This window comes from Dromiciops gliroides, chromosome 6 (assembly GCF_019393635.1).
Source record: "Dromiciops gliroides isolate mDroGli1 chromosome 6, mDroGli1.pri, whole genome shotgun sequence".
Lineage (NCBI taxonomy): Eukaryota > Metazoa > Chordata > Mammalia > Microbiotheria > Microbiotheriidae > Dromiciops > Dromiciops gliroides.
The window spans coordinates 140,819,791-140,842,162 of record NC_057866.1 but is presented as its reverse complement, the minus strand read 5'-3'; the positions used below and the strand labels follow the sequence as shown (position 1 = coordinate 140,842,162).

The 22,372-nt window shown below is 42.8% G+C and overlaps 1 protein-coding gene across 11 annotated transcripts in view; it reads right to left on the bottom strand.

The window, feature by feature from the left end:
- JADE1 (jade family PHD finger 1) overlaps positions 1–22,372 on the bottom strand; it is a 90,710-nt gene that overhangs the window by 9,946 nt on the left and 58,392 nt on the right. For all 11 annotated transcript variants that reach the window (XM_043970475.1, XM_043970472.1, XM_043970471.1 and 8 more), the window contains 4 exons: positions 21,942–22,153; positions 14,996–15,163; positions 13,559–13,675; positions 6,132–6,656 (listed from right to left, as the gene is read on the bottom strand). In XM_043970475.1, coding sequence (XP_043826410.1) covers positions 6,132–6,656; positions 13,559–13,675; positions 14,996–15,163; positions 21,942–22,153 — 1,022 coding nt within the window. The remainder of the gene's footprint in view (positions 1–6,131; positions 6,657–13,558; positions 13,676–14,995; positions 15,164–21,941; positions 22,154–22,372) is intronic.

Below are 22,372 nucleotides of genomic sequence, written 5' to 3'. Positions count from 1 at the left end.
ATTCCCCTCTCATTTCTCTCAGTTCAGGCAGCAGGAACACTGCTGGGGAGAGGAGCTAGACGGAGGAAAGGGCACTTAGAGAACTAAGGAATGTGTGTCCCGCTTCCTACCATCCCCCATCCTTACCTACCACCACATTCCAAGACTTTGGATACAGGATAATAGAATCTCCAGGAGGTCAGTACATTTGGACTGCCCTCCAATTGCCAAAGGACTTTCCTTTTTCTCTGTCCTGCCATCTCAATTTTCTGAGCTCTATAAAAGTTCTGAAGCTAAAATTCCAGCACTGATACATGTCATGCCTCTACTTAGCCAACACTTCCTGACTTGACAATATTCAGATAGTTATTGGATTAGGGGAGGCTGAGAAGGAACCGGCAAACAAGATGCCCCTGTGTGATGCCTGTTGGATTCCTAATTAAATGCCCAGGAATCTAAGCAATGCTCCCAACTAAGAAGCTTAGAGGTGTGAGACTGCTGGTGTGTTTGTAGTGAGTGTTGAACATCCACTCTTGGTGAGAACACATGGGGATCTTACCTCCAGCTTTGCCAGCCATTTGCCACACAAGACAGTCCAGCTCTGTGTGTCCAAGCACTTCAACTTGGGCAATGAAGGACATAATGCTGTCTTGTTCCCCTCCTGGTTTCTTTGTAAGCCACTGAGAAGCACATCAAAGTGCCAAGAGTCTTATTAGGAGAAGCCCCACATAGAGTTGCTGGGCTCTGTAGTTCAATCACAAATCAATTATGATATATAGGTTTGCCACCTACCAGTGTCTGATGCCAAATTCCAAATCACTGAACTTTCTTACCCTCACAGCACTGTGAGCCCTTGGACTACTCCCCAAACTTTTTAAATCCCTGGCTCCAGTTGTCCTTTAGAGCTACGACTGGAAAAGGAGTAGACCTTATACAAGGCTAGTGACAGACACCTTGTGACTGGGGAAACTGATTCTTTTTGAAACTATTCCATGTTTAACAGATTTACTCCCTAAATTCTGCGAGCAACTGGAATATAGGCACTGACATTTAACCTTTCAGGGAGGAAAGTCTCAAAGGTATTCCTCCGTTGGAATCTCTAGCACAAGCTCAACCCTGTTAATAAACTTTTACTATCCCAGTGGGTACAAGACACAAGGACATCATGTGCTCTATCTTCTTATTACTTTTTACTCGTGTCCCTACAAGGCTTTTCATCTGACTTTGGAAACCACTTCTTTATATGCCTTGCCTTAAGTGGTAAGAGTAACTCAAAGGTTACAGATCTTGCCATTTGGTCTTATTGATGCCAATGTAACCTGCATGAAAATGTTGATCTGGGACTCTGTGACGTGTAGGCGCATCTTCTAAAGTTCATCTAAAATTCTAATGTTGAATCATTATGCCATGGCCCATGAACAATCATCAGATCTGTCTGCCCCTTTATTATTCTACCTGTAATTCTCTGAACCTGAGCCAAGGAATTCTTACTTTCAAGATCGCGTGAGTGGGTCATTAAAGGAGATGGCTGTTTTTCATGTTTCAGTCACAGTATGATTTCCTTATCCACAGCAAATAACCTTCTCAGTGACTGTTAGGATCTTAAAAAACATAATAAATAAATAATAACTTTCTTTATAACCCTGTGTCTTGAGTTACTTTTAGGGAATTCTCTTAATTAAATATACAGATATATGTACATGCATATATGTGTATATATCTGCATATATACACATATATCTTTTGTGAGAATATGCATGTGTATATATATATATATAATGTATATATGTATGTATCTATATAAATAGCAAGAATCAGTCTCAACAGTAATGAATGTTAAATCACTTAAGTATATCTAGCCTTGACCCAAGGTGTGCTGCTCCTTCTGTCACAACTATAATTCTAGCTAAAGCTAATAATTTAAAGTTCTTTATTTTTAAGATCCCAATAAATATTAAGGGTCTCAGAAGGCAAATGTAAGAGGCTTATAAGGCCTGTGAAAGTATGTGTGAAATTTGGGAATGAAGCTGAAGAAGTAGTAGAAGCCACAGCCTTTTGAGGAGAAACCTAAATGCAAATGAGATCAGAAGACACCTTTGCCTAAGAGGATATGGAGACCAGTTCACTGACTTCTGAGGCGCTGTAATGGTTATCACATTTAGATCCCGTGTGTAGTGAGTGAGACCCTCTGTTCCTTGAAATTATCATTGAAAACGGTAGATCTGGAGAATGCAGATGACCAGAATTCTCTTTCCCAGAATTTTTCATTTTTGTTCATTTCCAATATCCAGCACCTTTTTCTCCCCTTCGCCAAATGAGAAGACCACAGTTGCTAAATTGGAAGTTGCTATAGATCTTCCCTCTCTTTTCTTCCCAAGTTTGCCCTGTGAAAAGCCAGACTGAAAAAAGTAGTCAGAAGGAGAAGAGAAAGGCCTAGGTAATTTTCAAGAGTAACAACCAGCCTCTGAATGAGTTTAATGTGTCTCAACCTAACATTTGCCCTAAGCTTTACTACCATAATCCATCAAAATCTTCAGAAACTCAGCAAGAACATTCTTTATATTCCCAAACATAAGTTGCACTCTCACATCTGCTCTGTCCTATCTGGAATTTCCTCTCTTCTCCTCACTGCTCACTCCTCTTCATCCTTTAAACCTCGATTCAAATACTACCTCCTCCAGGAAGCTTCTCCAACCAGTAATAACTTTACCCTTTAGATGTTACATAAACTTCATTTTGTAACTCGAATGCTCTCATTGTGTGCTTCATAATTATCTGTGTGATGTAGTACTGCTGTGTTCATATCCTGTCCCTCTTCTAAACTATAAACTTCTTGTGGCAGAAATCATGTCCTGATAGCAACTTTTTCTCTCTTTCCCCACCTTGAGTGGTGCTATCTATGCACAGGATAGGAAATTACATGTTTGTTTATGTTGTTGTGGAGGGAGTCTTAGCTTTTTTCCTTCCACAGGACCACTTGTTATGGCCAGTCAGCATTTACCCTATTCCGAGCTGTGCTGAATGTCAGGCTGCATTCTTTCCTGCTTAAAGCATCTCTTGCTCTTCTCTACTTCCCCTAATTCTCTCCCTGACCTAGTCATCTTTTCCTCCCTCCCTCTACTGTACCCACAACCCCCTCCCATCTCTCTCTTTGTCCTCATATACGAATGTCATCGATAAACAGGAATGGAGAACAGTTTGTAGAAAGGAGCATGCTCTTCTGTTCCACTCCATCATAAAGGTAAGACTCTCATGGAGCTCAACTAACAACTCTGGAGAAGAGCACCTGCTTGCCACGCTATTGACAACCCTGGAAACCAACAGTTCAAGTGTTGGGTGAGTCTGACGTGAAAGCATCACAGTACCTGTCCCAACATAAACTTGGCGAACAAGTTTTCTGTGTCTGTAGACATTACACCTGGGAAAAAGAGGTCTATGGGTCTATGGGCAGGAAATAAGAATTATCAAAAGGTGAAATAGCATCTTTGGCATCTAATAGATCCAAAGAAAGTACCTATTCTGATGCTCACTCACCACTTACTGTGTGAAAACATAAAACATGTCTTCCTACTTGATGTATAAGCCTAATATTTATGTATCCTGAAAAAATTAGACCATTCTATAGGTCATTGCTATCATGAAACATACTAGCCCAGCAGTAGCAAACAGGCATCCATGTTGCTACATAATGTGTATCTGTGAACTAGGCAGGAAAGAACAATCACAAAATGAATCATGGTCCTCTTTATATATTTGTGTTGTGAAGGGTAATCATTTGTCATGTTAATCAATACCCTATGCTTCAGTTGCAGCTCTCCATTGGCAAAGTATTTGTCTGAGCTGGAATATATGCTGTAAAATGCTATGTGTGACATTCAAATAAACCCAGGAAATGTTAACATTTTCATTTAGTTGTGATCACTATTAAACAGAGAGCATCTAACTTAAAAAAAAAAAAAGAGATTTACCCTGACAATACTCCTGACTTATGAATTATTCTAATTTGTTCCTGTCTTTAACCAGACAGATCTACTATTTATAATAACCAAGGACATATGTGACTTTGGTTGTTAGTGCTTGATTTTCAGATTCTGAAAAACCTCCATTCTAATTTGTCCTAGTACTGATTTTTGAAAATCCTGTTCTTTCATTCTGATTGATTGATGTAAAACTGTCACCCTAAAATCCCTAAAATCTCTTAGGATCTTTAATCTAGTAAACATGTAAACCACCAAAAAATAAAGATGAGCTCTAATCTCATTGTAGTCCTTATTTGTTGGTTATCCTTGGTGTCATTCCACTTTAACAAGTAAAAATGAAGACTCCAAAAGATGGTGTTTAGAATTTAATTGTATATGAATGTTAACCTGCTGAATAACTCAGGAACAGGAAAAAGTCAATACACCACAAGCATTTTCTGTAATTTTATTTTGTGGTGATTGTAAGACAAATACAAGCCAAACATTAGAGTTCTCACCTCCTTCTCCTCCCAAGGACTAGCTGACACAGTGAATGGCTCATGTTCCCAATTTACAGCATGTGTGGTACTGGTCTGGTGGCTTACCATCCAGGTTCCCATTTCTTATGCTAATATCCCTTCCTTATCTCTTGAGAACATGCCAGAAAGGCATGCCTGTTGCTCGAGAGGGCCAGGGCCTTCTCTCCACCTGCTCCCAGGGGGTACAGGTGAGTTCTGATGCTGTACAAACACTTGCTTCCTTTTCCCCTCCACTGGCCTAGGGGTCACCTGTGCTGACTCAGAGGCCATAAGTGACAGGTGCATCCAAGCAGACAGGAATTGTTCTCATCCTCAGAGACTCACTGGTGAACCCCCACGCAGGGTCATCACTGATGTCACAGTGATTCCCTAACAAGTCAAAGCTATCTTGAGACCAGAATCTCACTCTGGGGGCTCACTGGCTCTACAATTCCTTCTCATTCTTTGGTCATCTTTGTTTTTTCCTCAAAGCACAGTCCTTTCCAGTGCCTGACTCTCCCAAGTACCCCCAGTCACTCCTGAACAGCAAGAGATAAACTGTTCTGAGACAAGCATTAATGATGTGGGGTTACTCAGTCCCTTTCAGTTGAGGCTGCTTTAGACCATGCAATCTGCTCAGTCTGGCTATTTGGTGTATTCATGGACTTACTGCTACTGGGGTTCAGAGAGAGTTTCCTCAATTAGAGCACCTCTCTAAGAACCTAAGGGAACCAGCAGGGAGACAGAAAGCCTGGGGAGAAGAGAGCCTACCGTCATGATTCTTCACAGCATGGAGGGAGGGCTAGGCCATTACTAAGACTCTGACGGCAGCAAAGGCAAGGGCATATCCCAAAGGTGCCCTCTGCTCTAGGAGGGGAGATCATGGCGGGTGAGAGGCTAGCTGCTATGTGTTGCATTCAAACATCCACGCATGCAGTGTGCGAATCCTGTTTATAATGACACTAAGCATTAAGGGGGTTCCTTAGCACTGACACTCGACTCCTCCCAAGCCTGTGGGCTACTATTCTCTTCTCTCCTCTAAAGACTCAAGGGTGACTTAGCACCTCACTACCAGGGATGTCTTCTCTACACTCTCTGCCCTCCTTCCTTCCTCCCCCCAGCAGCCAAGAAGTGGAGTTGGTCACAACATGGGAAAGAACATATGCATGCCCTTTCACAGCTCCAAGGCTGTGTCCAGACATACTCCCCTAGGCTGAACAAGTGGCTAGTTTTTTTCCTAACCTTGCTCCTAATCAGTTAACTCCACCCTGGGTCTCCAACTTAAACTGTAAACAACTCTTGAAAAAAAGCTCTGAGCAAGACCCCTGGATCTTTCCTCTGGGGCTCAGTTTCATTTCTCTGAAAGAGGAAAGAAAAGTCACCCCCCTCCTCCCCAATAGATCTTGCAGAGGGAGAAAAAAAGATTTAAGTGGAGAACGTTTAGGAAAGATTTCAAGAGATGCAGAGGCTACTATTCTCCCTCTATGGCAATCTTGAAAACAAATACAGAGTTTACCAGCTCATAATTTGTTTTAACCAACCAAAACCCCCTGCTGCAAAATGGATGCAGGTGTGAAAAGAAATGAAACTAGCTTGCTCTCTTTGCAAGGGGACAACTCTTTGCAAGTCGTCTTCACTAGGTCATTCATTATAAGGTGTCAGTGTCAATTATTACCCTCTCCAAGTCTTGCCGGAGGTGAGTGAAAAGCTGTAGCCTCCTAAACAAGACGTCCTGCTCCCGTTTCGCTAGATTGTCCTCTTCGTCCTTCTTTGGGGTGATGAGGGGCTTGTTGAAGTTCACCTTCCTCTTTAACTTCCAGTACTGGTACAGGAAGTCTACCACCTCCTCTGGCAGCCGAACAGCCCTGGCGACATCCAGCAGGTTGACGAAGGTATAGAATTCATCCTCCAGCTGCTGCAGCTTCTGCTTCCGGACGCTCACCCGATGGGCCTCGGCCTGGTTCTGCTCAAGGCTGTCAAAAGGCTCAAGGTGACCCAAGGGGGAGCTGGCCTGGGCCCCATTCTCTGGAGGGGCGCTCTCACTGAGATTCTCCTCCTCTGACTTCTTGCTGGAGCTGTGCTTTGGACAGTATGACTTGAACTTGACTTCATCATTCTCTGCCAAGATGGTCTTCATCTCTAAGCCTCGGTCAAAAGCACAGGTCACATGGAAGGCGGTTCGGCAATTCTTCACAGAGCACTAGGCAGGAAAGGAAGGAAGCAGGCGAAACCAAAATATTATTGAATGAGCACTTCCTGGCTACCCAGAGCATGCTGGGCACTGCAGAGAACACCTGATTAGCTATGCCTCACTTTACACAACATCTTCCTAGGAAGCTGGATGTAAAGGAAATCTGGGGAAACTAAATGTCCCCATAAATAAAGTAAGAGGGCTTGCTGTGTAAAAGGAACCCTAACTTGAATACTTTTTTTTCTTCTGGGGGGGGTGGGTGGGCAGAATGAGGGTTAAGTGACTTGCCCAGGGTCACATAGCTATTAAGTGTCAAGTATCTGAGGCCTGATTTGAACTCAGCTTCTCCTGAATCTAGGGCTGGTGCTTTATCCACTATGCCACCTAGCTGCCCCCAACTTAAATACTTTTTAAAGACAAGAGCCCATTTATTAGGAAAATCTTCATATTCATGCTTTTGTATATGGGCTTTCCTTAAATCAGGGTCCTATGTTTAGGACAGGACCTCCAGAAACTGACATGAACATAAATCTAGATGGTCCAATTAATAATAATAATAATAATAATGACAACGAGAGTTAACATTTATATAGTGTCTACTATGTGCCAGGCACCATGCTAACTACTTTTACAAATATTATCTCATTTGACTCTCACAACAACCCTGGGAGGTAGGTGCTATTCCCCATCTTACAGATGAAGAAATCGAGGTTAGGTGACTTGTCCAGGGTCACAGCTAATAGGGGTCTGAGGCCAGACTGGAACTCAGGTCTTCCTGATTTAGGCTACCTAGCTTAACCCACAGACAGCACATTGGTATATTTTTTCAGGGTGGTATTGTTCTGGTTTTAGATATGTGTATGCTAATGAATATTCCCTCGGGAAAGGACAAGTTCTTGTTAGGGGTCCAAAGGGAACAAGAAGCTTCATCCCTATTCCTAATTCGGGCAGGCTTCCTGTAAATTAGTAGAGTCTAAAGCTGGTGGCACTCAAGACATCCTTGCAAAAGAAAAAAAAGCAGAAAAAGGGTTGTGTCAGCAGCTAGGAAATGAGATCAAGGGGATTATGGGAGAAAGACTGTCTCTATAGCAAGTAATAAAAATAACTGATATTAATATAGAGCTTTGGAAACCTGCAAAACACTTTTTTCTATACATTGTCCCACCTGATAAAAACAATTCTATGATGTAAGTGCCATTTTGCAAATAAGGAAAATTGAGTTCTCAGAAAGATGATGAGACTCGGCCAGGATCATACCAGCTGGTAAGGCAGGGAATCAAACTTGGATATTCCAGACTCTAAAGAAATGTGAGGAGATGACTGTAGATAAGGGGCATAATGGCAAATGTCCTTAACTCCTGGACCAAGGAGAGGAAAGCATTGAGAATGCTTCTAAGAGGCCAATGGAGGACTTTGGGCATGAGGGTAACACGTCAGAAAGACCTAGCCATGAAGACTGTTTTAGCAGCAGCATTCTGAACTAGATGCTTTGAAGCAACACACCTCCTCCAAGTGGCATTGCTGAGAATTCACTGGCTATCAATGACAGTGAGGTCAACCCTCTGGCTCTGCATGATCAAGCTGTGCTTTAGCTTTCCTGCTGAAACTAAAAAAACAAGAACACCCTCCTCCAGCTTCTCTTCCTCCCCCCACCTTGGTTTCTTAATCAGGCCTCCAACCGAGTGCTTTTTGGTATAGGCAATAATCAAGAAGAGAAACAATTAGTAGAAGAGAAATGATTAGTTTCTTCCCAGTCCAATCCCGATGGAGAGAAAATCCCTGCTACTCAATAAAGAGAAAAATCCCTCGAAGGAGATTCCTTGTGGTGACTGTAACTGGTCCCTTAAAAGCAATACTGTATTATGTGAGGCCACGTTATCCCTAGAGCTTGCCAGGGCTATGGGGAAAAGAACCGGATCCAATGGCCCTGGGCCAGAAGAAAGCCTTAATTAAACTCATTCACAGATCCTGAATTGCATCATCGCACACCGCAGTGCTTAGGATTGGGGACTTCCTCCAGCACCACCCCCACCACCCCTTCCTGGCTCCTGCCCCAACATTTTTTTTTTTTGCAGGGCAATGGGGGTTAAGTGACTTGCCCAGGGTCACACAGCTAGTAAGTGTCACGTGTCTGAGGCCGGATTTGAACTCAGGTACTCCTGAATCCAGGGTCGGTGTTTTATCCACTGCGCCACCTAGCTGCCCCCCCACCCCCGCCCCAACATTTTAATGTTTAGGAAATGATTCAAACCCAGTCATGATTCCTTAGGTGACTATAATGTTTCTTTCCTTTCCCCAGGAGAAAGGATGTAAAGGAATCCTTCCTTGGCTACCCCCCATTCACAGGGAGCTGAAACAGGTGTTCTAAAATAAATCTGTAACTTTCTCTACAAATAATGTCAGTTCCAAGAAAGGGGCTGAATCAACTTCAATGGAAGCATTCACACGCCTAGCCAAGCCAGCATCATTTAAAAAGTTAAAAAAAAAAAAAGTGCCCCTCCCCTGACTACTTAGGGTTCAGCCAAACAAAAAATAAAAGTGGAAACAAATGGATTTGGCATTTATCTATATCTGGTTTAAACTATGCAGCAAAGTGCTCAAACCTTCAAGAAAAATGAATTGCAACAGGATATTTATACAGGATTCTGTAAAGAAACCAAAGAGTTTTCCTTGGGGTTTTCCTGTTCAGGTTGACTCAGCATCCAGATGTCATCTAAATGTACAGCACAGCTTTTCCAGCTGCAAATGTTTCAGAGACAAATTTTTTTTTAATAAAATCAATCTAATGTGAAAGGATATGGAAATCCATCTCTACTCCTCCAAATTAATGTGCTCCCCGCCCTACCCTAACCCCAAGGAGGGAATAGGAAGGAAGGGAAAGAGAAGAGATCAACAGCAACAAACCGCCCCCCCCCCAAAAAAAGGCATCAGATCTTCTCTATTTAGAAGAGAAATCGTGAGGGGGAAAAAAATCACAAAACCATCTCCTCTAAGTTAAAGTTATGGACTAGTGAATGATTTGATGAGAGGTGGAGAAAAGAGCTCTCAGAAGGAAATCTCCTGATCTCCATAGAAAAGATCCCTTCTTTTCCTTGGTTTGTTTACTACTGTCTTCTCCCCCCCCTCCCATGCATAATTAAATACATGCTCACATACAGACATGCATATACAAAGATGTTCACATACATGCATGCATGCATACTTAACTACCATATAAACAGGGCGGATGACTTTAAATATGGCAAATGTCTAAAGGCCACTTCTGGACTTTGTCTCTTTTCTTCTCCCACACAGACCTAGATTATTGTCTAAGGTCACACTCAATGCTTCTTTCCTGAAGACTTGCACCATGGAATCTCGTAATTTTTTAAGGGGACCTCAGAGGCTCTCCCATCCAACCATACCTTACCAAATCCCTCTATGAGCCAACAAATGGATACCCAGTCTTGCATCCAAGACCTAGAGGGGCACAGAATATACTTCCTGAGTTAGCCCCATGAAACTTCTGGATGGTCCTAGTTGTTACAAAGTTTTTCCTTTTATTAAAGATAAATCTGCCTCTCTGAAATTTCCACCTGCTCCCACCTGCTCCTAGTTCTTCCCTCAAGGACCAAGCAAAGCAGGACTAAAAGCTCTCCATAGGCCAGCCCTTCAAATACTTGAAGCCAGCTTTCAAATCTCTTCCTCTCCCTCTCCCTACTACCTTCCCATCTCCAAGCTAAGTCTTCTGACTTCCTTCAACCAATCCTCAATATTATGTCTGCATCATCTGAAAAAAAATTAAGCCCCAATCAATGGAAAAGACTTGTTGACAGAAACTGTTTAAAACAAAACAAAGCAAAAGCGAATTTATTACATGGAATCACCTTTCTTAAAAATCTATAATCGGGGCAGCTAGGTGGTACAGTGGAAAAAGCACCAACCCTGGATTCAGGAAGACCTGAGTTCAAATGCAGCCTCAGACACTTACTAGGTGTGTGACCCTGGGCAAGTCACTTAACCCCAATTGCCTCACCCCCCCCCAAAAAAAATCTATAATCAAGTTGCATTTGTTTTTTGAGGCAAGGAGTCCATACTGTTCTTACAGCTTATTTATTTTCCCACTGTTAGAAGTTGGAATTACAGTGACAGAGAAATAATGACACTTTTGTCTTCATGAAATAAGAGCGGTCACCCTCTAAAAGTACTTTCTTCTTTTTTGTGTCAAAGACTCCTCATTTCAGCAGCGTTCATGGCACACCACCATCTAAGATAGCAATTTAAATTCTTAAGAACTGCATGAGGCACAGAGGCCCAACAATCTGCTTGCAGTCCCACAGCAAGCATCAGTGGTGAGATTTGAACCCAGGTCCTGCAAAGTCCCTATCAACTCCACTGTGCTATGCTGCTTCTCCTTCTATGATGCAACATTAAAACCAGTAGCTCTGTTTGTGGACAGCTACACCACCAGTCTTTCAAGATGACGAGTTTGATTCTATCTTTTTTGCAAAGGACCTGGGTTCAAACTCCAGCACTGCAAGACCTAATCATTTTTCATCTAAAGGAGTTTCCATTTCCTGATCTGTAAAATGAGGAGTCAGACAAGCTACTTTCTAAGATCTTTTCCAGATCGAAATCTAGGATCCTCCTAATTTACTCAAGCTTCAAACCAATCATTTATCTCCCACAATTAAATTAGCCACTGAGAAACCTTAAATGAATGGCTGATTCTTTTACCAAATAATTGATTATTAACCATGACAGGTTTCCTGGAAGGAATAATTACTGGTAGAAATATGTTCATTTCCTAGAATGATTTGGGACAAACTGAAAAAGAAATGATAAGCGATCTCAATTCCCACTCCCTCACGCCTCAGGCACAAGATCATTCTGTATCCTGATATCCTGAGATATATAGATATATATCTACTGATGGCAGAATTTCTTCCTAATAACGGCTGCAGCTCTGCTAGTTTTTATGGCACCACGGAGAGGCAGATGTTCAGGACTATGCTCCAGCACCAGTCCAAGCATCTCATGTATCACCCAGACCTGTGCCATGAACTCAGTGGGCACTCAAGCAACCCAGGCTGCTGATGAGGGCCTTTCTGCCCTACACCAAAAGTAAAAGCAGTCGTGTTCCGGGCTGTTTCCAAAGAAGCAAATGCACATCTGTCTTCAGGGCCCTTAGAAAGCCCAACTCTGAGGTGAGCAGAGTTAGAGCCTGGATTGCAGCAGCAGCAGTTACATGGCAGGAATGAATGAGCCAAAGGGTAAACCCCACCCCAAGGACCGTGCCTATGAGACCCATGCTGCCAGGACTAGATTATGTGGCTGCTGTGCAAGGGATAGTCATGGACTGGGCTGATTTACCCTCAATGTGACCGCTCATTCACTGCCTATAATCACATTATCCTATTACCCACCAACAGAAGACAGAATGTAAACTTCTTAAAGGCAAATCCTTCTTAAAAGTTTGTCTTTAGGGGGTAGCTAGTTGGCGCAGTGGATAAAGCACTGGCCCTGGATTCAGGAGGACCTGAGTTCAAATCTGGCCTCAGACACTTGACACTTACTAGCTGTATGACCCTGGGCAAGTCACTTAACCTTCACTGCCCCGCCCAAAAAGAAAGTCTGTCTTTATATCCCCACCACCTAGTACAGTGCTTTACGTGTGGTAGGTACTTAATAAATACTTGTGGGATTAAATAGGATTAGAAATTATTTGTTCAAATTGAACCCACTGCTTCAGTTTCCAAACTCTGGCATCTCGTCACGATGACTTTTTCAAGGCTGCAGAGTTTGGCTGCTCTTAAACAGTTATATCACATGAACATGATAATAACAGGAATTTATCTACCTCAGAGATACCGGGAGGCAGGAAAGTCTACAAAGAACTTTAGGTCCCCTCTTGCCATCTAACATTAGAAAGTGACTTAAGTTCCCAGCCCTGACAGGGCCAGTGATACTAAATGCCCCTAAAATGACAGAACTGATGCCATCTAAGATCTAGACCTGGGACTTATGTGCTGTTTGTTAACTCTGGGCACTAAAAAGATGTTTGTTGGATTAAACTGGATGGTTCTACCCATACCATGTCAGATTATCATCATCCCTGGAGAAACTTAGAGTGCCTGATAGTATCTGTGGTTTCACAGATTTCAGTCCAATTTCAGTGCTATCTTTATTCCAAAGCCAAACACCAGTGAGTTCAAAATGATCCTCTTTGCAGACTGCTCTGGCTCCTTCCCTTCACAAAGATAGTTGAAGGTTGCCGGAACCAGCCAATACAACCAGAGGCTACCTCCTGATTTTGAAGGCACGGTAGCCAACTTTCATGTAAGAGAAGTAAGCCAGTTACACAAAGGGTCAGACTTTTACATAGAAGCCATAGGAAATACATATTTAAGAGAAAAACCTTGCTTTTCCCCTTCCAGTCATCAACAGACATTTACTAAGTAATTACTATGCTAAGGGCAGAACCTAGGACTCCCTTCATGTAAGCCAGAGCTTCATCTGTACCTAATTTGAATTGGCATTGGTGGGAGGAGTGTTGGATCTGGAACCAGAATGGCTTTCCACTTGCCACCTTTGTTCCCTTGGTCATTATCTAGTCCTATTTCCTCATCTAAAAAATAAAGGGGCCGGACTCAATGACCTCTAATAGCCTTTCCAGTTCTAAATTTCTGATCGATTCTCATACCTCTCATGTACCCTACTTCTCTTCATAATAATTCTAGCCCTGCATGAAGGCAGTCTGTATAAACTAGGCCCCACTTAAAGTCACAAAGACACAAGTGAGCACCAATCAGACACATAAAAATACATGTGACACGTCCAGGCAGTCTCTACACCAGTGGCATTTCCTTCTTCATGACATTTTCTAGCACATGCAGACAGGGAAAAGAACTCATCTGCTAATAGCTAACTACCTGTATAGAGGCCCCAATCTTCTCATTGCAGAGACTGCACACCAGCGCCCATCGACTGCTGGGGATGTGAGACACCTTGGTGATGGGCTCCATCTTCTCGGGGCTCCCAATGCTCACCTAAGGGCAGGATGGAAGAGAAAGGGGGCGTGGACACAAGGACACATGCGTTAAAGGTTACAAAGTGCTTCTCTGTACGTGATCTCATTGGGCCCTCAGAACCACCCCACGAAGCGAGCAGATGTCAGACAGTGGCTGCAAAGAGAACCTGGCATCTCACAGACACCCTCCTTCCTCTCACCTGCCACCTATGCCCAGTGAGGAAGCAGTACCCAATTCCACCACAGCATCTCCACTCCCACTTGGCCCAAAGTTACATCATACCAAACACCTGCATAAAATCTGAATAATTCAAACACTGCAATGTTTTATCAACATGACAGCAAGACATCCAGACATCTGGAAATACCCAACTGCATTTGTCAAGTATTTACCTGATGTCTAGTGTCACAATGTTGAGCTGCTTTTATGATCTCATATAAAATAGGGATCACTGCCCCTGCCTCACATAAGGGTGACAGACTGAACAACTATCTAGGAAATGTTTCCAAAACTTTTCTAGGAATGAGACATATGACTATAAACTGTATTTGCTTAGTTTAATATCTATCTCATCAATTAAATTGATTTCCATTATTTTATTCAATAAATATCTGTCTAACATTCTAAGTATGAAGCATTGTGCCGGTTACTGTGGGGAAAACAAAACACTCTGAAGCAGGGGTTGTTCTAAACACTTCTGTGTCATGGAAGCTCTCAATCTGGTTTGTGAAGCCTATGAACCCCTTCTCAGAATCATATTTATAAATGTATAATATAATACACAAATTCACAAAGGAAACCAATTATACTTGCCCTTAGGTGAAACCAGTTATAATCCAATGAAAGAGACTTATAAATATATTTTTTAAAAAAAGAAGTCCAGGTACCCCAGGTTAAGAATCCCAGATGTGAGGCATAGTCATTGTCCTCTATGTGGGCCAAACAGTATCCCCATAAGCCAAACTGACCTGCCTCTGGTGCTACTGAGAATTTAAAAAATCATTTCCGTTTTTCAGCATACTTTTCTGACATGCCCCTAGACCTTAAATAAAACCCCCCAACACTGGACTGCTGTTACTCAGAGAAATTGAATACTATGACAAAAATAAGATGTAAAAGAAGATGAACAAAGTTCTACAGGTAGGAAGGGAAGGAGGGAAGCAGGGAGGGAGGGAAGGAGGGAGAGAGGGAGGAAAATGAGATGAGATGAGATGAGATGTCTCTGCACCTATTTGTTAGACTGTCACATAGGCTTCTGAACAGGACAACTCTTCTGGGAGCTGAGACAGCTCTCTATGATACCCTCTTGAGAAGTAAATTTCCCCAGACTCTGCCTACCTCAGGTATCCACAGAGCACAGCTGACGTGGACCCACTTGGTTCCGCTCCGAGTTGGCTTCATGGCTCCCCCTTTCTTCGGACACAGCAGACATTTTGGTTGCACCCCCAGGGCACATGTCCGGCACAGCCAGCTGCCTTCGGGCACCTTCAGGATTCCATAGCATGCCTACATTCCCCAACACCATCCCCAAAGAGAAAAACAAAGAATGGCAGGTGTTGATCTTTCTTTTTCCCATTTCTCCTAACTTAGGGAATATCTGGAAGGGATTTTAGAGTAAGCACCATAAACAGCCACCACCCTCAACATCCTCCCTGTTACGCCTCAAGTGTTTAAGAAAAGGAAGGCATATCCAAGGGAGGCAATCAGAAAACAGGAACAAGAAGCCTAAAACTCATTAACTAAATTGAAATGTGGCCAGGATAGATAGGGAGAGATCCTTCTCTCTATCCTCTTGTGAAAAGGAATATCACAACTTAGCAATACCACTATTTGGCATATGTATAGCCCAAAGAGGTCAAAGACAGAAAAAGGGCCCATCCATACAAAAATATTTAGAAAAGAACTTTTTGTTGTTGTTGTACCAAAGAACAGGAAACAAAAGTAAGTGCCCATCACTTGGAGAATGGCTAAACATACTGTGGTTAAGAAATAGAATGAAATGTTACTGTGCCACAGGAAATGATGAAAGAAGCAGATCCAGCGCTACCTGAAACATCTGTATCTTGATGTAGAGAGAAGGGAGCAAAACCAAAGCAATGGTTACAGTGACTTGCTTCTACAATGACTACAATACAGGAAAGAAAATATCATTTCTTTGAAAGACTTAAGAATGAAGATCAATGCAATGGCCAGTCACAAATTTGGCGTGTATGTGTGTGTGTGTGTGTGTGTGTGTGTGTGTGTGTGTATTTGTGTATTTCTATACCTACAGCTTAACATAGTACCTGGCACACAGTAGGCACTTAACGAAGACTTGCTGGTTTGGGTCAGATCTAAAATAAGCCTACACAGCCATGTAATACCAGTCCTAAACTACCTCTGGGGGACCCAAAATGGGATAATCTACAGACAAGGAGAAAATGTGAGTTCTTTTCCTGGGATTCAAAAACAAATGAGTAATGGACAAGGGATTAAAAAAAAAAATCACAGAAGCTACAGATGTTAAAGGCTAAATCAATAAAGACTGTGGTGAAGGATAAAGAGCAGGCCAAAGTAAAACATGTAGCACAGGGGAGAAAAGACCATGAGGCTCTTCAGGGTCTTAAATAACAGTTTAATTTGAACTTTATCCGGAAACTATGTCAAGAGAAACAGTGACACAGTTCCAGGTCTTTGGAAGAAAAACAAACCACCACAATAAAATCTGAAGAGCTCAGCTGTGAAAAGGAAACCAGTACAGTGGAAGCAAAGAAGAACGCAATCTGGGCTCGGACAAGGACAGCAGAGGCACCGGCACCTAGTCAAAGCCCTGGGTGGCCTGTGGGGAAAGGCCCAACTCCCTGAAAGGGAAGGAGAGCAGTCCAAGGTGATGGGTACCTATGGTGGTTACAAAGAATAAAAGCAGGCTCAGTGTCTGCTTGAAGAGCCAGACAATCAAGAGATGATTTCTTGCTTGAAAAGCACTTCTGGGGCAGCTAGGTGGCGCAGTGGATAAAGCGCTGGCCCTGGATTCAGGATGACCTGAGTTTAAATTTGGCCTCAGACACCTGACATTTACTAGTTGGGTGACCCTGGGCAAGTCACTTGACCCTCATTGCCCCGAAAAAAATAAATAAATAAAGCACTTCTGAGTCTCTTGAAAATAAATCAGATAAAGCATACCATAGGATCAGGGCACAAACGCCTTGACAAAAGGGGCCTATGAAGAAATGACCCCTACAGACCACTACATCTGAATGTGGGCATTGGGCTCTGAATCCCAGCTTTCCTACCCTGCTGTTCATGCGACCTTGAAGATCCAATAAATCAATGAACCAATTGGCAAGCATTTATTATGCCTACCATGTGCCAAGCCCAATACTAGTTGATGGGAAGAATTAGATAAAGAGAGAGATGATTAATAGATGATAAACATGATAGATAGATGATAGGTAGATATAGTCATTTGTACCTACAAATACACACATACGCATAAATATATACATATATGTGTGTATATTTGTATTATATATGTATTATATATGTGTATATACACATATATTCTTTAATGAAATAATCCATACTCACAAGGTACTTATATTCTAACAGGGAAGACAAGTACATATGTAATGTATGCAGAACAAATATCAAGAGAATAAATACAAACACATATAAAGTAGCTAACTACAGGGTAGTTTGAGCTTCTAACAGATGGGAGGAATCAGGAACAGCTTTATATCTAAATCTGTGCTTGAGCTTCATTTTGAAAGAAGAGAAGGGCTGCATGAAATGCAGGTAAATAAGGAAATCATTCCAGGTGCAAGGAATAGAGGCAGGAGATAGAGTAACAAAGTGAGGAATAGAGAAATGGTCCTGTCTCGATCACAGAGTGTGCAAGGGGAGGCATACCCAGTGAGACCAAAAGACAGGCTAAAACCAAACTATCTTCCCTTGACTTGGCGGCAAGGCCTGACTCTGACCACCAATTAGCTCTGTAAATTCAAATTCCTCATCTGTAAAATGGAAATAATAATTCTTGTACTCCCCATCTCCTAGGCTTCTTGGAATACTGATATGACATACAGAGAAGCATCTTGCTAAGTGCGGAACACTTAACAAAGCACAGTGAGAAGAATGTCAGAGGCCTTAGGTCTGAAACATGGCTCTCCCACTTACTAGCCATTTGACCCTGGGTAAGTTGCTTTCCCAATCTTGGCACAATGGGGATTGACTAAACCTCCAGGGGTCCTGTTCTAGCTCTAAAATCTACCTATTCCACTATGTTAACCTCAGAAGCAACACTATGCTGGGGAGAGAGAGCCACAAAACCAAGGCTTGCCAAACCATTCGGGACGTTAGAGATGGAAGCAATCACCCTGTAGATAAAATGACTTATTCCATGTCTCACAGCTAGTTAGTAGCAGAGGCTAAATCCAACCCCCTCATTTTACAGGTGAAAAAACTGAGGCCCAGTGGGGGAAAGGAATTTGCCCAGGGTTACCCAGACAGTCCTGGAGCAAGAATGTGAGCTCACAACCTTTAATGGCAAATCTAAACTTCTCTCCCTCTGTGCCACGCTGCCTTATTAACATTAGCTAGCGCTTAATACAAGTCTTAGCTTATTCATTTAGTGGAACAGGAGACTGAAGCTGAGAGAGATAAGGGAGCTACTTCTTTTGTAACTAACCCAGTCTAGACCTGAACGCAGCACCAGAGACTTTCCAGATGTGGCTCTGTGGTTGACTGCTAACAGTGAGACTGCTAGTCACTTGACTTCCCTGGGAACCTGATTCTTCACTTACAAGATGATATGGTCCTTCCCATTTTATTTCTCCTACATGGTCATGGATTGCCTCCCGAGACAGACAGTAGCAAGCTGAATGAAAGGCACAGTATCCCCTAGGCTTTCGGTCAAGAGCAGAAAGCAGACGATAATTTGTTAAAGGGCCAATGTCAGAGGTTAAAGTAAAGCAACAAATATCACTGATAAGGAGACAATTCTCCAGGACAATAAACTGAAGCCAAGCTGCTGATCTGCATCAATGGAGAGTTTCCATAGTGGGAAATGCCTCCCATGGATGAAATCACAAGTTAGCCAGCAATCCTTTCCTCCCCCCAAAAGTTTAAAAATTCCAAGCCTACCCACCTGGAACCTAGCTTCTTAAACTGTGGGTCGTGACACCCTATGGAGTCTCATAACTGAATGTGGGGGTGGCAAAAAAATTGGCAACCAGAAAAGGTTACATATACCTATTTTATGTAACTATATACCTGGCGTTGTGTAAAAATTTCTCAGGCAAAAAGGGGTTGCGAGTGGAAAAAGTTTAAGAAACCCTGATCTAGAGTAGGGGAAGAAGTTTATTTTTCTTCCCTGGAACTCATAGCCCAAGAAGAATCCCCATGTTGGGCTTGCCTTGTGAGATGTTTTAAGATCACAGTTTGGGATAATATCAACGTGGTCATTCTAAACTTAGACCTCAGAGTGCTTTGTTCAGTAATCAGGGTTTGAGGAGTATTCCAGGTACATGTTCCTACATACATCCAAACTATGTAACTCTACTCTCTTCCCAGTGCTATGTTTAAAAAGAATAAGAAAAATATGAAGCAGGGAAGGAAAGGAAAGAGGGAGGGGGGGGTAGAAGAAGGGAAGGAGAGAAGGAGATTGGAACTACTATACTACTTAATTACTGAGCTGATCGGTCCTAAAGCCTAAGGGATTATTAGATGCTACCAACAAGTAAGCAGCCCCCAAGTGATCATGGAGATCCTTCTCTTCCCATGAGACTTAACTGACACATCCAAGACAGTTGGGTAATGAATGCCCATTCCAGAACAGGGTGCCTTATAAGAAAAAGTCCCCTTCATATTCTACTTCAAGTTGGAAAGCACGGGACCTTTCTATCTCACTTGTAGCTGAAACCTTCCTTATGTATTGTCTTTCTCATGAGAATGTTAGCTACTTGAGAGCAGGGACTGTCTCTATTTTCTATTTGTACTCCCCAGTGCAAATAGCAAAGCACTTAATAAAAGCTTCATTCATTCATTCATGTCACTCAGACCTCTTCAGTGGCTCCCTATCAGTTCCCAAAGAAAAGCCAACTTCTTCTGTGTGTTGTTCGAGGCCCTCTACAATGTGTCTCCCCTTCCCTTTCTAGTTTTATCTCATATTTGCCATGAAGCTGTGTGGTGCTATGGAAAGATCACTTGATTTGGCACCAGAAGAATGGAGAGCAAATACTGGCTTTCAAGTGTGTGACCTTTGGCAAATCATTTCAGCTCTTGAGACTCAGTTTCCTTATGTGTAAAAGGAGCTGAATTAGATGACCCTTCAGGTCCATTCTAACTCTAAGTCTATAATTTGTGGCAACTAAAAAGCCAGCCCTCAAGTCAGAAAGGCCTGGGCTAAAGTTCTTTGCTCAATGATTCTATAAGGATATAGGTTGCAAAGAAGGTGTCAAACTGCATTGGAAGAGGGAAGTTCCCAACACTAACGTGCATAGACGTGGTCACAGATCCAGCCCCAAACTGATGACATTACCACACTACAGCCAAATGGGACTATACCTTGTCAAAGGATGGCACCTTCTATGCTTCTGCCTGTGCCTTTCCTTGAACTCCTCCTTATGCCTGGAATCCTCTCCCTCCTCTTTGCCTCTTTCCCTTAAAACTCAACTCAGATGCCCCCTCTTCTATGAAGCCCTCCCTGACCTACCTTGTCAGTAAGAGTCTTCCTCCTTAGACCTCACAAAATATTTTGCAGCTCTCTAATGCCTTGTTATAGAATGTTGCACATTATGGTTATGTGTATTTGTGTCTTATCTTTCTATACAGTTCCACAAGGCTGATGACTGTGTACTTCTCTTTGACCAAGAGAGCTCTGTGCACAATAACTGTTTGCTAAATACACACATGCATGAATGCTAGGTACTAGAGGAGATACAAAATTCATATTTGAAGATATTATCTCTGCCCTCCTCAAGCTTACATTCTAACAGGGATGAGACAGAAACAGAGATGGCTATGACACATGTGCTGTTTGTCCTTCGTTCTCCAGGAGGACTGTGACATTGGGAGGTGATGCCATGACTTGTACTGAACTGGATTAAGTGAGGAAGGGCTGTGCAAGGCCACCAGCCTCACTCTCTCCTCCAGAGCCATCTGAGTCCAGTGACAAGACATACATCAGGACGACTGGAGATGGACCCGGATGTTTAAGGTAACTGGGGTGAAGTGACTTGCCCTGGGTCACACAGCTAGTAAATGTCTGAGGTGAGATTTGGACCCAGGTCCTCTTGACTCCAGGACTGATGTTCTATCCACTGTGCCACCTAGCTGCCCTAACACACATGACTGACATATTAAAGAGATACAATGGAGATTCACAGGGGATGAGTCCAACAAAATGAAATTCTTCTAAGGGGCTTTACAAATACCGGGCACTTCTTCAGCTCATAATCAGGGATGGTCAGGCAACAGTCCCACCCCTGAATTTTCTCTTTTCAAAAAACACAAAAAATCCAGCATTCATGTGAATAAAAATGAAAGGTCAAAAGCCATTCCCCTCCAGCTATGTCAACAAAGAGGGAAAAACCAAACCTCAGGACAGCAGAACACCTTCTACCCGGGAGATGTCAAACTTGAAGCTGCCCAAACTGGATTAAAATATAATTGGGGAGGGGCAGCTAGGTGATGCAGTGGATAGAGCACAGGCCCTAGATTCAGGAGTACCTGAGTTCAAATCCTGCCTCAGACCCTTGACATTTACTAGCTGTGTGACCCTGGGCAAGTCACTTAACCCCAACTGCCTCACCAAAAAAAAAATTTTATATATATATATATATATATAAAATTGGGGGTGGGGGGTGCACCTAGGTGGCACAGTGGATAGAGCAGCAGCCCTGGAATCAGGAGGACCTGCATTCAAATCTGGCCACAGACACTTAACACTTACTAGCTGTGTGACCCTAGGCAAGTCACTTAACCCCAATTGCCTTACCAAAAAAATTAAATATATATATTTATTTTATTTTTATATATTAAATATAATTATATTTAATTTATATATACGTATATATACAAATTATATATATATTTATATATATAAATTGGGAAATGTTTAACATGTGTGGTTTTCTAAGCAGGGATCCTACTGGGGGGGGGGGTGTCTTCAAAGTGGGTAAGCACAAGCGGGAGGTCGTCATCAGCACTGTTTACAGAGTGAGATGCTCAATCCCCACCTAATCTGGAGAGTCAAGGAGATGGGCCCGCAGTCCCACATGGCTTCTGGGTTATCCCAGCTATGTACCTGGTGCACACAGATGTTACATTTGTCACAGAAAACCATTTCATTGCCATCTTCCCCATCTGGAGACTGGCAGACATCGCAGACAACGTCCTCATCATACTCAATCCCAAGGCCTTCTTCAGTCTCAATGGCATGGTTCATGTTGTCGTAGCATCTTTGCTCAAATTCCTCCAGGACCCTCTCCATGGTGTACTCATCCAGCTCTGGCATTCCTGAGGGAGAAGTGAAAGAGACCAAAATGCGAATGGGAATGTACCACCCCATCCAGAGGGCCCCCAAGAACCGTGCCGCCCTTTGCCATGGAGCCAAGGGACTGATCTCCAAAGCCAGGCATTCGCTGAGTGCCTTTGATCTGCAGGCCCTTTACTTGTGTCATACCAAGTGAAGCAAGATACAGCAGAGGGAATGTGGAAAGAAACACAACAATCACT